Below are 16,074 nucleotides of genomic sequence, written 5' to 3' on the forward strand. Positions count from 1 at the left end.
GCCATGGGTTGCTAGCAAAGGAGTTCCCCGAGGGGTAGTCACAGTGCTACTTTCGAGAGGAGTCGGGCCAGGGGTAGTTGTAGGGGTAGGCCCCTGAGGTGTCGCTTGAGTGGAATCAAAGTTCTTTGGAGAATAGAGATCATGATGTCTCCTCCTACGAGGGTTTCCGTACTCGTCGGATGTGCGACGTGATTCCATGTCTAATTTGGGGGGATTGGACAAACGTAGACACAAACACGAAAATAAAAAATAAAAAACAAGAGCAGGTAAGAAGTGGAAAGCATATGAGGGAAAGCATATGCATAAGAGAAGGAGAAGCATAAGAGAAGCAAAAGAGAAGGAGAACCATAAGAGAAGGAGAGGGGAAAAGAAAAGAAAGAAAAGGGGAAAAGAGATTGAAAGAGGGGAAAAGAACCAAATATGCACAAGAGAAAAAAAGAGAGAAAGCATATGCATACGAGAAAAAGACAAAAAGCATATGCTTATGCTTATTCATAAGCATATGAGCATATGCTCACGCATAAGCATAAGCATAATCATAAGCATAGGTATAGGCATAGGCATATGCTTATGAAAAGAAGCATAGGTATAGGCATAGGCATATGCTTATGAAAAGAAGAGAAAAAGAGAGGAAAAAATAAGAGAAGGGAACGAGAAGGAGAAGGAGAAGGAGAAGGAGACATATGCTCATGCATAAGCATAAGCATAAAAGAAGAAAAAACATTTGCATAAGAGAAAAAGAGAGAAAGCATATGTTTGAAAGAGGGGAAAAGAGATTGAAAAAGGAGAAAAGAACCAAATATGAATAAGAGAAAAAAAGAGAGAAATCATATGCATAAGAGAAAAAGAGAGAAAGCGTATGCTTATGCTTATGCATAAGCATATGAGCATATGCTCATGCATTAGCATAAGCATAGGCATAGGCAAAGGCATATGCTTATGAAAAAGAGAGGAAAAAAGAAGAGAAGGGAAGGAGAAGGAGAAGGAGAAAAAGGAGACATATGCTCATGCATAAGCATAAGCATAAGAGAAGAAAAAACATTTGCATAAGCGAAAAAGAGAGAGAGCATATGTTTGAAATAGGGGAAAAGAACCAAATATGCATAAGAGAAAAAAAGAGAGAAAGCATATGCATAAGAGAAAAAGATAGAAAGCATATGCTTATGCTTATGCATAAGCATATGAGCATATGCTCATGCATAAGCATAAGCATAAGCATAGGCATAGGCATAGGCATAGGCATATGCTTATGAAAAGAGAGGGAAAAAGAAAAGGGAAGGCGAAGGAGAAGGAGAAGGAGGAGACATATGCTCATGCATAAGCAGAAGCATAAAAGAAGAAAAAACATATGCATAAGAGAAAAAGAGGGAAAGCATATGTTTGAAAGAGGGGAAAAGAGATTGAAAGAGGGGAAAAAGAAGAGGGGAAAAGAGCATAAGCATAAGAGAAGGAAGAGGGAAAAAGAGCATAAGCATAGGAGAAAAAGAAAGAAAGCATATGCTTATGGTTATGCATGAGCATATGAGCATAAGAGAAAAAGAGAGAAAGCACAAGCTTGTGCTTATGCATGAGCATATGAGCATATGCGCATGCATAAGCATAAGCATAGCCAAATGCATATGAGCATAAGCATAAGCATAAGCATAAGAGGAGAAAAAGAGAGTGAAAAATAAGAGAAAAAAGAGGGGAAAAGAGATTGGAAGAAGGGAAAAAGAAGAGGGGAAATAGCATAAGCATAAGAGAAGGAAAAACATATGCATAAGAGAAAAAGAGAGAAAGATTATGCTTATGCTTATGCATGAGCATATGAGGGAAAGAGTGGGGGAAAGAGAGAGGAAAAGAGGCAAAGAGGGGAAGAAGAGGGAATAAGAGAAGAGAGGGGAAGAGAGGGTTCCTACATCCATCACTGCAGCTAGCGCTTAAGGCACTAGCTACAGGCCAATGCAAATAACGAAAATAACAAAAGGAAAAAAGAGAAAGCACTTTCTTACATGGAAAAGTCCCGCTCGATGTTTCATGGATTGGCCCTACAAAAGAGAGGAAACATACCATTTTTCAGATAACTAGTTAGAGGAAGGAGGAGTTTCGAGGAGCAACTTCTCAAAGGGATTGGATTGAGGAGACAAGCATAAGCCTACAAACAAGGAGAAAGCATGAACCTACAAACAAGGAGAGAGAGGAGGAAGAGAAATACAAAAAAGAGAAGAGGTGAGTCTTCTTTCTTTCACCAAATCTCGTTTTTTGTCCTTAGCCTCTGAAAATCAAGCATGAAAATTAGCACATAGCCAAGTTAGCAATACAAGGAGAAACATGCTTCAACACTCACAAAATGAGATCTCACAAAAAATGAACCTACATTGCTTAAAGAGACTCACCTTCTTGAAAAACTTCATTTCACACAAGCAGAGAGGGAGAAGGGTGGAGAGGGAGCACAAGTGTTGGGAGAGGGGCTGGGTAGGGGTGAGCAGTGGGGAATAGAGAGAATGAAAGCAAGGTCATCGAATATAAGGTGGGAGGAGAGATTTTTGCTTTTCTCGCAATAGAGTTATGAAAGACGGCATCGCGCAGGGTTTCAGGTTTAAGCCCCCAACGTCGCTATATAGCGACGCTGGTTAGTCACTATCTAGCAACATTTATATCCAAAAAACATCGCTATATAGTGATAGAACAGGGCAAAGCATCGCTATATAGTGACTGAACAGGGCAAAGCGTCACTATATAGCGACGGTTCAAAGTAGTTATTGTTGGAATTCATGGGTGGCTATTTTTTGGATCTTAATAGATTTCCTTACAACTCATGTTGTGATTTTGGAAGTGTGCAAATGGAAGGGATGAGTGGAAGCTCGTCAGATGATGCATCAACGCGTGGGAGCACAGAGTGGCTTATAGAGAGATTCTATTGTCATTGCACTCATTGTAAGTGAGAAGTAGGACATCAACTTTGTATTGTCATGCACCACTTGCGGATGTATGAGGAGGAGCCCAAACCAATACCCACCATTGGTGTTGCAAGTGGTGATGGATCATTAGTAAGTCAATGCTATTTGAGTTCGTAATTAATATTGGATACCATTATGACACGAAACTTTGAGACAAGATCTTATATTTACACGAAATCTTGAAACTAGATGAGGAGGGTGGTGAGGGTACACATATACCTTCACACTTTGAGAAAGATTATAGTCTCCTGGATGTGCCAAATGATGACGAGGGTATGGTGGACATGATGGATATGGGCTTGTCTCTCAATCTTGAATCTACAAGCAAAGTATGGGTGGTCGAATACAAGTGTCTCGGCCTTAATGAGGTTAGCTCCCGCATTAATTTGACTCATTATTTGGATATTGTTTTTTTTGAGAATCATCATGTATGTTTGAGAATCATCAATATTCAAAGCCTATGTATGTTTGAATTGTGACTCTCTTTTATGCTTCTCTCTTTTATCCTCTCTTTTTGTCTCTTTTCTCCTCTCTTTTTCTCTTTTATCTCCTTTCTTTTTCTCCTCTCTTTTCCTCTATTTTCCGCTCTTTTCTCCTCTCTTTCCTTCTCTTTTTTTCTCTCTTTTATCCCCACTTTTTCTCTTTTCACTTTCTCTCTTTTTCTCTCTTATCTCCTCTCTTTTTCTATATTTTTTCTCCTCTCTTTTCTCCTTTTTCTCCTCTCTTTTCTCCTCTCTTTCCTTCTCTCTTTTTCCCCATGTGAAGCTTCAATAGTCTACCATTGAGCAAATAGATATAGACTTCTGTCACTCTAATTCAAAGAATGCAGGAGTCTATAAATGTTTTCTCAATGTCAGGGTGTAGGATTCTAAGCTTGCTGAATGTCTTATCGGTATTCTAAGTTGTAGGATTAGTGTACCAAAAAAAGAAAGAAAAGGGGAAAAGAGAGGTGAGAATCATCATGTGTGTTTAAGAATCATCATTATTCGAAGCCTATGTATGTTTGAATTGTGATAGGTTTCTCTAGAAGATGTTGCCTGCACCAAATACCATGCTCGCATCAAGAGATGAAGCGAAGAAGATGCTGAGAATGGTGGGTATGGATTATGATACCATCCATGCTTGCCGTAATGACTGTATTCTCTTTCGTCATGAGCTTGGAGATTTGGCTAGTTGTCCGAAGTGTGGGGAACAATGATATAGAGATGACTTGCAGGGTGAGCAAATACCGGTAAAGGTCTTGAGACACTTTCCCATCATTGCAAGAATACATCACATGTTTCGATGCAAATCCATAGCGGAGTTGATGACTTGGCATGCATCTCATGGGTCCACTGATGACACATTGAGGATTCCCACATATTGTGTAGCTTGGAAGCACATAGACAACCAGTGGCCGGACTTTGCGAGGGAGCCACGCAACTTACATCTTGGGCTCGCCATGGACAGCATGAATCCTTTCGGTTTATGCTCGTCATCTTGGTTGACATAGCCCATAGTCTTAGTGAATTACAACATCCCACCATGTGTAACAATAAAGAAGGGACACCTCATGCCTGCACTACTTGTGCCAAGGAAGTACAAGGAAAAAAATATGGATGTGTACATGGCACCTTTGATAGAGGAGTTACAGATCTTATGGAGAGGAGTGCGGGTCTTTGATATTTTCAAAGCTCCCAGACATACCAATGATATTTTGGTTAGGGATATCTTGATGTGGACCATGCATGACTACCCATGATATGGAGAGTGTGCATGTACATGGTTATGTCTTTACATGTATAATATAGGATTATGCTTCTATGACTCTCTTTCGCATGCATGTCTTATACTAAGGCATTCATGCATGCGTACAAGACTTGTTACAAGTGGGTACCATGCTTGTCCTGTATGTGGACCGAGTTTGAAATCACTTACATGACACTCCAAACATATGAGGAAAAATGTTTATGAAGGTCATGCTCGATACCTTTTGCTGGACCATCTCGTGCATGGAGGCCAGCTTGATCCACCACCACCATATTTAAAGGCAAGTGACTGGATTCAGGCCTGGAGGGCGAATGGACAGGAACCTCCTCGTGGTATGAAGAGGCTATCAATCTTTCATGAGTTGGATTATTGGGGTCAGTTACAAATCAATCATCTCTTGGATCCCATGCATATCTTTAAGAATGTGGGGGCTACTATTTGGGCACACTTAGTTGGTTCCAAAGACTCGAGAGGGGTGAGAGAAGACTTGTGTGCTATGAATAGGATGTCTCGTTTGTGGCCCCAAGTGCGTGCTTTGGGAAAAGTTATCCTCCCAAAAGCAACATGGATCCTCTCCACGAGACAGGAGGCAGTGATCAAGGAAAACATTGCCTCTTTTCAAACACCCATAGGGTACATGCATTGCTTGAAAGGAGCATTTTCAAAGGACAATAAGCTTAGTGGGCTCAAGTCCCATGATTGGCACAAGGTCTTACAGGTATTCTAAGCTATAGGATTAGTGTACCGATAATCATGATGCGTTAGTGTAATTATGATTATGTTATATTATTGAATGACTTCTTTGTTGCTTTGATAGTTCATCCTCCCAATTACAATAAAAGGATGCTTACAAGAAGATGTTAGAAATACTATATTCAAGATCAGTGGTATTGTAAGGTATGCTTACTATCAAATCGCAATGATTGCATTTTCTTCAATTTAAGCTGAATAATCTGTAGACTGATTATGAATATATCTTACATGGACATGTGAAATAGGTGGATATCTCAAAAAGAGATCTCCATATTGAGCATGGAGAAGGCTAGGGTGGAAGCCATCGAAGCCATATGCTTGCTTGAGAAGTACTTTCCCTCGAGCATTATGACAACCTCGGGGTGGTCACTCATCATATGTAACTCTATCACGTGAGTTCAACAAAAGGATATTTTTTATTTCTAAAATTTACAGAAATAAACATACATAAGGGACTATTTTAAATAGTTTTGGAAAAAAATTACAGATTTGTATAGAAAAGGGGTACATTTTATTAATGAAAAATTTTACAGATAAGGGATTTTAAATATAGGCCTTGAACGCACGTGATATAGAGGGTTTGTACATAGTGACCCCCCCGAGATGACAACTCAAGTGCACTTGCTTGTGCACATAGTTGATGAGGTGGCCATTGTAGGTACCGTTCATAGTCAGTGGATGTTTTTTCTCAAGCGATTTATGAAAACTTTGAAGGGATTTGTAAGACAAAGAGCAAAACCAGAAGCAAGCATGGCAGAGGGATGGCTTGTGCAAGAGTCATTAGTGTATATCATGAAGTTTCTTGCATCCACGAATCCCGATATGCCGCAAGCTTGGTATAACAAGGATGATGATCGCATCGTTGGTGAGGTTCCCCAAGGAAAAGGGATTGAAAGAAAGATGAGCGAAGAGCAAATGAAGAAATTCAATAAGTTTTGTATCCTCAATAGCAAGGAGATGTAGAAGTGGATTGAGAGATATGAGCGGCCAAAGCAGAAAGAATAAATGCAAGGACGAGATCTAGAATAATGTACAAGTGATCGCAACCATATCCATGGGATCTCGCCTTTCTCCCCACTCACATGTCACTTGATTGGCTACAACTCGCTCTACATAAAGCCGAATGCAATGGAGAGACAATAAACGAGCGCGAGCGAGAGTTATCATCTAGATGTATGATGCATGTAAGTTTCTTACCTCTTGACATAATTAGGAATTATTTGTGGCAATATATGCTATAAAATAGATGTATCTTCATTGTTTTAGTGATGCTCTTTTGTAGTACAAAAAGTACAGTGCATTATGGTCATATGGACGACATTTTCATGTGGAGCACATTGATTCAAAGGGAGTCACATATGATTGTGGAGTCATGGCTAACTTCACACAAGATAGCTGGGCAAGTGCTTTGGATACCAATCTTCTCTCCTCACAGTTGGATTATTGTGGAACCATACACAAAATCTATGAAATTGATTTCAAACGATTTAGTATTTTCATTCTTGATGTAAAAAGGTTTAGAACTATTTACAACAGTTGCCATGTGACAATGAGAAAAGACAGTAGCAGTTTCTTTGCAATAGACTCCACCAAACTTTGGACCGATGAAAGTGATACTTTTGTTCTTCTCGAGCATTGTGAGCAGGTGCTTACTAATGATTTAATTAATCGAAGCATTCATTTTTAAAGATCCATTGATACATGTACTTAAGCATAATTTCATATATATAATTGATGGCATTTGGCACCCAACTTCAATATAGGGTGTTTTTCATCTGGATCGTTCTGATCCAAGATGGTGGTACGTGATCCAAGTTGCACCACGAAGTAAGCAAAATTTTGAAGATAGAGATGTGGATATGGAGATGCCACTACCAATGCCAGATCCAATTAATCTAGATGGATCTAGCAAAGAAATTGAAGATCACAATATGAGCCAAGAGGAAGATGCACATAATGACATTGTACGGGAGGAAGATGGAGATCACGATATTGAGGAAGAAGATGATGATCATCAAGAATCACCACACTTTATTGAAGAAGATGATCAAGTACTCTTAGGTGAACGTACGATGCTAGAGTACAATGATGATATAGGTGATCAACTCGGCATAGAGATAGAGATAGACTCGTTTGGCACGTTAGGTTGATGTAAATGCTCTTCATTGATTTTTTTCATCTCAAACTTGGACATGAATATATATATATATGAGCTTCAAAGGTTTGATGTACATGCTCTTGTACTTTTATTCTCTCAAAGGATCAAACATGTATGAAAAGGAAAAAAAAATAATCATTGGGAAAAACTATCTTTTAAGGTCGGTATGGGAAAAAACACTCTCTGTAAAACGTCGCTATAGGAAACTGTCTCAGTGTTGCTATATGACGACCATTCATAATTCTAATAAGTGTCGCTATATAGTGATGCTTCTTAAACGTCGCTATATAGCGATGCTTGTAAAAAGCATCGCTATATAGTGACGCTTGTATAAAGTCGCTATATAGCAACACTTAGCGAATCCCGCTTTGATTACCAACGATTAGCGCCCTGTGCCCGCTAAACGTCGGTGCAAAAGCATCGGAATAAGACCCGTGTGTAGTAGTGTGATGGGAAAGATACTTTGCAAGAACATCAATCTTACCTATGTTGAGTCACATGCCAAGTATCATGCTCATATGATATGCTTTGTATGGTCAAACTGACCATAAACCTCATTTTTTACCGTCTTATGCACAACCGTCAAAAAACACACTCTGCAAGTGTGTTATTCGAACTCGCACATACCTGACAGCTATGATACTTTACACACGCATCCAAAACATACCCAATGGGTATGATTATTTGAGTGCGTCTTAGAGTTGTTTTTATTGATGCACGTGCAAAGTATCGTGCCCATTAGGTACCTAGGCATTCAACTAACATACTTCAAAGCGTATTTTTTTATGGTTGTGCATAACACTTGGTGAAAAATAGGGTTTGTGGTGAATTCGACCATCTAAATCATATTCATTGGGCATGATACTTTGCACACACCTCAATAGAGGTGGTATTGACATGCATGCAAAGTATCATGCCCATCGGATATATGGGCATACGAAAAACACACCTCAGAACTTGTTTTTGATGATTATATATTACACTTGGTGAAAAATGGGGTTTGTTGTGACTTCAACCATCCAAAGCATACCTGATGGTCACAATACTTTGCATGCACCTAAATGTAGGTGGTATTGGCACGTGTGCAAAGTATCATGCCAATTGATTGTGTGTGCGTTAGAATAACACACCTCACATACTATGCTTGGGGGGGTAACTCATGATATGTAACCCTATCACGTGAGTTCAACATAAGGTTATTTTTAATTCCTAAATTTTACAAAAATTAACTTACATAAGGGAATATTTTAACTCTTTTTGGAAAAAAATAACATATTTGTATAGGAAAAGGGTACATTTTATTAAAATTTTTTTACAGATATGGGATTTTACAAATAGGCCTCAAACGCATGTGATCTAGAGGTTTATACATAGTGACCCCCCCGAGATACTATGTTTTGACGATTGTACATAACACTTGGTGCATAACGGGGTTTGTGGTGACTTTGATAGTCCAAAGAATATTTGATGTTCATTATTCTTTATACATGTCTCAATAGACATGGGATCAATGCACATGCAAAGTATCATTCCCATCGGGTATGTACGTGCTCCACTAACACACATCAAATTGTATTTTTTTATGGTTGTGCATAACACTTGGTGAAAATGGATTTTATGGCTACTTCGATCATCCAAATCATATCTAATGGGAACAATACTTGGCACATACCTCATAGTAAATGGGAATGACACACATGCAAATTATCATGCTCATTGGGTATGTGCGAATATGAATAACAGAGCTTAGAGCACGTTTTTTGATGATTGTACATAACACTTAGTGGAAAATGGGATTTGTGGTGACTTTAAGAATCCTAAGCATATCTAATGGAAACAATAATTTGAACACACCTCAAAGTAGGTGGAATTTGTGCGTGTGCGAAGTATTGTGCCCATTGGGTATGTACACATGTTTTCTGATGGCGTGCATAACACTTGGTGGAAATAGGGTTTATGGCGCCTTCCGCCAGCCAAAACATATCTAATGCACATGATACTTTGAACGTGCCTAAACATAGATGATGTTGATGCAAGTGCAAATTATTGTGCCCATCGGGTATGAGCATGTTCGAATAACATGCCTTAGATACTATTTTTTGACAGTTGTGCATAACACTTGGTAAAAAACAAGGTTTGTGGCAATTTTAACCATCTAAATCATACCCAATGGGCACAATACTTTTCCCACGCCTCAAAATAGGTGGATTTCATGTGCTTGAAAAGTATCATGCCCATTGGGTATGTACACAGTCAACAAATGCACTTCAAAGCATATTTTTTTACGGTTGTCATAACACTTTGTAAAAAACGGGGTTTCTAGCGACTTTGACCACATTACAGATCATATCAGACAGGAATGATACTTTGCAGGAGCCTAAACATATGTGGGATTGGAATGCATGCAAAGTATCTTCCCCATTGGATATGTGTGTGTTTGAATAACACACCTACCTCATCTCACATACTATTTTTTTACCATTGTGCATAATGCTTGGTGCAAAACAAGGCTTGTGGTGACTTCCACCATTCAAAACATATCTGATGGGAACAATAATTTAATTTCACCTCAACATATGTGGGATTGATTCACTTGCAAATTATCATGCCCATCAAGGTATATACCCTGTAGGACTAACACACTTCAAAGCATATTTTTTTACGGTTGTGGTGACTTTGACCATCCAAATCATATCCAATGGGCATGATAGTTTGCACGTGACTTAGTGTAGGTGATATTGATGAACATGCAAAGTATTATGTCTATCAGACATGCAGTGTGAATTTGAATAACACACCTCAGAGCATGTTTTCTAATGATTGTGTATAAAACGTGGTGAAAAATTGGGGTTATGGTGACTTTGACCATTCAAATCATATCTGATGGGCATGAAACTTTGCATAAACCTCAATGTATGTGGGATTTATATGCATGAAAAGTTTCGTACCCATCGTGTATGTGCGTGTTTGAATAATGGTTGTGCATAACACTTAGTGAAAAATGAGGTTTGTGGAAACTTCGACCATCCATAGCATATTTGATGGTTACGATACTTTACAAGCATCTCAACATAAGTGGGATTCAAGCACGTGAAAAGTGTCGTGCCCATAGGGTATGTATGCATTCGAATAATACACCTTTGAGCTTGTTTTTTGATGGTTGTGCATAACACATGGTGAAAAACGAGATTTGTGGCAACTTCCACCAGCCAAAGCATATTCAATGGGCGTGGTAATTTTTACACACCTAAATTTAGGTTGTATTGATGTGTGTACAAAGGATCTTTCCCATCCGGTATGTGCGCATTCGAATCACACCTCAAAGCATGTTTTTTGATGATGCGCATAACACTTGGTAAGAAATAGGACTTGTGGCAACTTCAACCATCGAAATCATATCCGATGGACAAAATACTTTGAATGCACCTCAATATATGTGGGTTTGATATGTGTGGAGATTATCATGCCCATTAGGTATGTGTGTTCTCGAATAACACACCTCAGATAATATTTTTTTATGGTTGTGCACATGCATATGTAACACTTGGTGCAAAACGGGGTTTGTGGCGACTGCAATAGTACAAATCATATATTATGTGCACAACACTTTGCACTTACCTCAATAGATGTGGTGTTGATGTGCGTGCAAAGTATCGTGCTCATGGGGTATGCACACGTTCAAGTAACAGCATATTTTTTTATAGTTGTGCATAATCCTTGGTGAAAAATGGGATTTACGGTGACTTTGATCATCCAAAGAATATCTGATGGGAATGATACTTTGCACACACCTCAGCATAAATGGGATTGACATATGTGAAAATTTTCATGCCCATTGGGTATGTGCGCATACAAATAACACACCTGAGAGCGTGTTTGTTGATGGTTGTATATTACACTTAGTGGAAAATGGGATTTGTGGTGACCTCAAGCATCCGAAGCATATCTGATGGGCACATTACTTTGCATTGGGATTGATATGCATGCAAAGTATTGTTCCCATGGGGTATGTACCTGTTTGAATAACACACCTCAAAGCATGTTTTTTGACGATGTGCATAACACTTGGTGGTAAATAGGGTTTATGGCAACTTCCACAAGTCAAATCATATCAAATGCACATGATACTCTACACGCATCTCAACATAGGTGGGATTGATGCAGGTGCAAAACATCGTGCCCATCGGCTATGAGTGTGTTTGAATAACACACCTCAGATTCTATTTTTTGATGGTTGTGCATAACACTTGGATAAAAAAAGGGTTTATGGCGATTTTGACCATCCAAAGCATATCTCTCTTTCCTCCTCCCTCCCCTCTGTCAATAGCTACTGCATGAATCCCACACTGACACGAATGAGCTAAAAACCCTGCAGGCATGTCAGTGCCACATGGGCAAGTGCAATGCACCTATCCCGCCATATATGTACCAATGGCCTTCCAGCGATGTGCCACATGGGCAAGTGTAGTGCACTTGTCTCCACTACTATACACGGATCTTATTGCGATGTCTACGTACCGATGTTTAGCACCTACTTAGCATTAATCGTCGACATGAAAAGCGGGTTTCGTAAAGCATTGCTATATAGCGACTCTTGCTAAAAGTCGCTATATAGCAACTATTATAAACGTCGCTATATAGCGACATTGATATACTATTTTATAGCGAAGTTTTTTCAGAGAGGTTTTTTTTATATATAGGCCTTAAAAGTTAGTTTTTTCCAATGACAAATTTTTTTAAATTTCATACATGTTTGAGCTCATAGAGAATAAAAAAATGAGAGCATGTACATCAAGCCTTTGAAGCTCATATATTCATGTCCAAGTTTGAGATGAGAAAAATCAATTAAGAGCATTTACATCAACTGTTTCATCTTGAGCCAAGTCTAAGGCGCCAAACAAGTCTGTCTCCAACTCTATACCGAGTTGATCTCCTATATCATCATCGTACTCTAGCATTGTACGTTCACCTAAAAGTATTTGATCAACTTCTTCAATAAGGTGTGGTGATTCTTGATGATTGTTGTCTTCTTAATCAATATGGTGATCTCCATCTTCCTCCCGTGCGATGTCATTATGCACATCTTCCTCTTGGCTCATATGGTGATCTACATCTTCTTCGCTAGATTCATCAATTGGATCCGGCATTGGTAGTGGCATCTCCATATCCACATCTCGATCTTTAAAAATTTTCTTACTTCATGGTGCAACTTGGATCACGTACCACCATCTTGGATCAGAACGATCCGGATGAAAAACCACGTATATTGAAGATGGGTGCCAAATGTCGTCAATTATATATATGAAATTATGCTCAAATACATGTATCAATGGACTTTAAAAATAAAAGCTTAGATTAATTAAATCATTAGTATATGCACTTGCTCACAGTGCTCGGGAAGAACAAAAGTATCACTTTCATCGGTCCAATGTTTGGTGGAGTCTATTGCAAAGAGACTGCTACTATCTTTTCTCACTGTCGCATGGGGACCGTTGTAAATAGTTCTAAACCATTTTACATCAAGAATGAAAATACTAAATCGTTTAAAATCCATTTCATAGATGTCGCGTATGGTTTCACAATAATCCAACTGTGAGGAGAGAAGATTGGTATCCGAAGCACTTGCTCGGCTATCTTGTGTGAAGTTAGCCATGACTCCACAATCATACGTGACTCTCTTTGAATCGATGTGTTCCACATGAAAATGTCGTCCATATGACCATAATGCACTGTACTTTTTGTTCTGTAAAAGAGCATCATTAAAACAATGAAGATGCATCTATTTTATAGCATATATTGCCACAAATAATTACTTAATTATGTCAAGAGGTAAGAAACTTACATGCACCATACATCCAGATGATAACTCTCGCTTGCCCTCGTTTATTGTCTCTCCATCACGTTCGGCTTTACGTAGAGCCAGTTGTAGCCAATCAAGTGACATGGGAGTAGGGAGAAGAGCCAGATCCCGTGGATATGGTTGTGATCACCTGTACATTACTCTGAATCTCATCCTTGCATTTATTCTTTCTGCTTTGGCTACTTCATATCTCTCAATCCATGTACCTGCGCACTCTCCATATCGTGGGTAGTCATGCATGGTCCACATTAAGATACCCCTGACCAAAATATCATTGGTATGTCTAGGAGCTCTGGAAATATCAAAGACCTACACTCCTCTCCATAATATCTGTAACTCCTCTATCAAAGGTGCCATGTACACGTCCATGTTTTTTGCCTTGTACTTTCCTGGCACAAGTAGTGCAAGCATGAGGTGTCGCTTTTTTATTGTTAGCCATGGTGGGATATTGTAATTCACCACGACTATGGGCCATGTCGACCAAGATGTTGAGCGTAACCCGAAAGGATTCACGCCGTCCATGGCTAGCCGAAGATGTAAGTTGCGTGGCTCCCTCGCAAAGTCCGGCCACTGATTATCTATGTGTTTCCAAGCTGCACGATCTGTGGGAATCCTCAATGTGTCATCAGTGGACCGATGAGATGCATGCCATGTCATCAACTCTGCTATGGATTTGCATCGGAACATGTGTCGTATTCTTGCAATGATGGGAAAGTGTCTCAAGACCTTTACCGGTATCCGCTCACCCTGCAAGTCATCTCTATATCATTGTTCCCCACACTTTGGACAACTAGCCAAATCTCCATGCTCACGACGAAAGAGAATACAATCATTACGGCAAGCATGGATGGTATCATAATCCATACCCACCGTTGTTAGCATCTTTTTCGCTTCATCTCTTGATGCGGGCATGGTATTCTGTGTAGGCCACATCTTATGGAGCATCCTATGGCAATTCAAAACATACATAGGCTTCGAACAATGATGATTCGGTATACACTATCCAAATGATGATTCTCAAAACAAACAATATGCAAAGAATGAGTCAAATTAATGCAAGAGCTAACCTCATTAAGGCTGAGACACTTGTATCCGACCACCCATACTTTACTTGTAGATTCAAGATTGAGAGACAAGCACGTAGTTTAGACATCCTAGCACCCTCGTACAATTTTGTTGATTGCAACTCTCTCATTTTGACCTCAGACTCTGACATCACGTGTACATGGGATGCAATGCCCCTAAAAATGGAATCCATCATGTCGACCATACCCTCGTCATCATCCGGGAGACTATAGTCTTGCTGAAAGTGAGAAGATATATGCATACCCTCGTCACCCTCCTCATCCTGTTTTAAGATTTCGTGTAAATATAAGATCTTGTAGTTTCTAGTATACAATAAGACTGCGAACTTAAATAGCTTTGACTTACCGATGGTCCATCAACACGTGAAACACCAACGGTGGGTATTGGTTCCGGCTCCTCCCCATACATCTGCAAGTGGTGCATGATAATACGTCGTTGATGTCATACTTATCACTTGCAATGAGTGCAATGACAGTATAACCTCTCCGTAACCCACTTCGTGCTCCCGGGCATTGGCGCATCATCGGACGATGTCCCTTCTATCTACACTCATAAAATCACAACATAAGCATGAAGAAGAGATATTAACAGTTATAAAATAGCATCTATGAGCTTTTTTTCATGCTACAACAAAAAAGTGACTGTAAGCGTCGCTATATAGCGACCTTTTTGCTCTGTTCTGTCGCTATATAGCGACATTTTTAATTAAAAACGTCGCTATTTAGCACCCATAGACGTGCACACAAACACGTTTACTGAACTAAATAAAAAACTTACGAGCGCGTCTCTTTGCGCATCTATTTTGGCATCTGGAGATCCGCGTCTAACAGCACGTCTATATAGGACACACACGCACATATAGACGCACATATAAACGATTAAATAGACGCTCTTATAAACGCATTTGTAGATGCAAAAATAGATGCTTGTCGACAGACAGACGCGTATATAGATGCGTTTATAGATGCACTGATAGACGCGCTTTATAATATTTTTTTGTAATTTTACAAAATGATGTGTATGTTGTGTATGCTATATAGTTACAAGAATCCCATTTCCACATTGTGTAATTCAATTCTTATAGCCAACCGCATTTTAATTAAAATTCCAAATAAAACATTACCTCAACATTACAAATCCAAAACTAAAATTGAAAGCTCAAAAAGTTCTTGTATGTACATATAGCACGAAGCTAAGCCACGTCATGTGGCTTCAAGTACAAAAAATAAGGAAGCTAAGGCACGTCATGTGGCTTCAAGTACAAAAAATAAGAGGAGTATATATACAAGAGGCACGAAGCCAAGCCAGTGGCTTTAAGTACAAAAAAGAGTAGCTAGCACTTCTTCTACAACTAATCCTCGCTCCCTTCCATTCTTCCTTCCACGCTCCCTTCTGTGCTCCCTTCTGCACCTCCTTCCTCGTCTTCCTCGTTGTCTTGTGCACGGGCCTGTAAACAAGGGACAACATATATCAATGTATGAAAAATCAAATCTTTACTTATAATATTGGCATTATTTAATTACTTTCAA

General features: G+C 39.2%; 1 protein-coding gene and 1 pseudogene across 1 annotated transcript in view; both read left to right on the plus strand.

Annotated features, from left to right (window-relative positions):
• Positions 1-4,038: 4,038 nt before the first annotated feature.
• On the plus strand, positions 4,039-4,680 carry LOC147890248 (uncharacterized; annotated as a pseudogene).
• Positions 4,681-5,022: 342 nt separating this feature from the next.
• Positions 5,023-16,074, plus strand: part of LOC147890249 (uncharacterized) — a 97,738-nt gene continuing 86,686 nt past the window's right edge. The window contains exons 1-4 of the mRNA XM_087390239.1: positions 5,023-5,406; positions 5,506-5,585; positions 5,687-5,788; positions 6,044-6,161. Of these exons, the coding sequence (XP_087246365.1) occupies positions 5,023-5,406; positions 5,506-5,585; positions 5,687-5,788; positions 6,044-6,161 (684 nt within the window). The remainder of the gene's footprint in view (positions 5,407-5,505; positions 5,586-5,686; positions 5,789-6,043; positions 6,162-16,074) is intronic.

The sequence above is a fragment of the Dipteris shenzhenensis genome, chromosome 19, assembly GCF_047967505.1.
Source record: "Dipteris shenzhenensis isolate YYH24624 ecotype China chromosome 19, Dip_SZ_1.0, whole genome shotgun sequence".
Lineage (NCBI taxonomy): Eukaryota > Viridiplantae > Streptophyta > Polypodiopsida > Gleicheniales > Dipteridaceae > Dipteris > Dipteris shenzhenensis.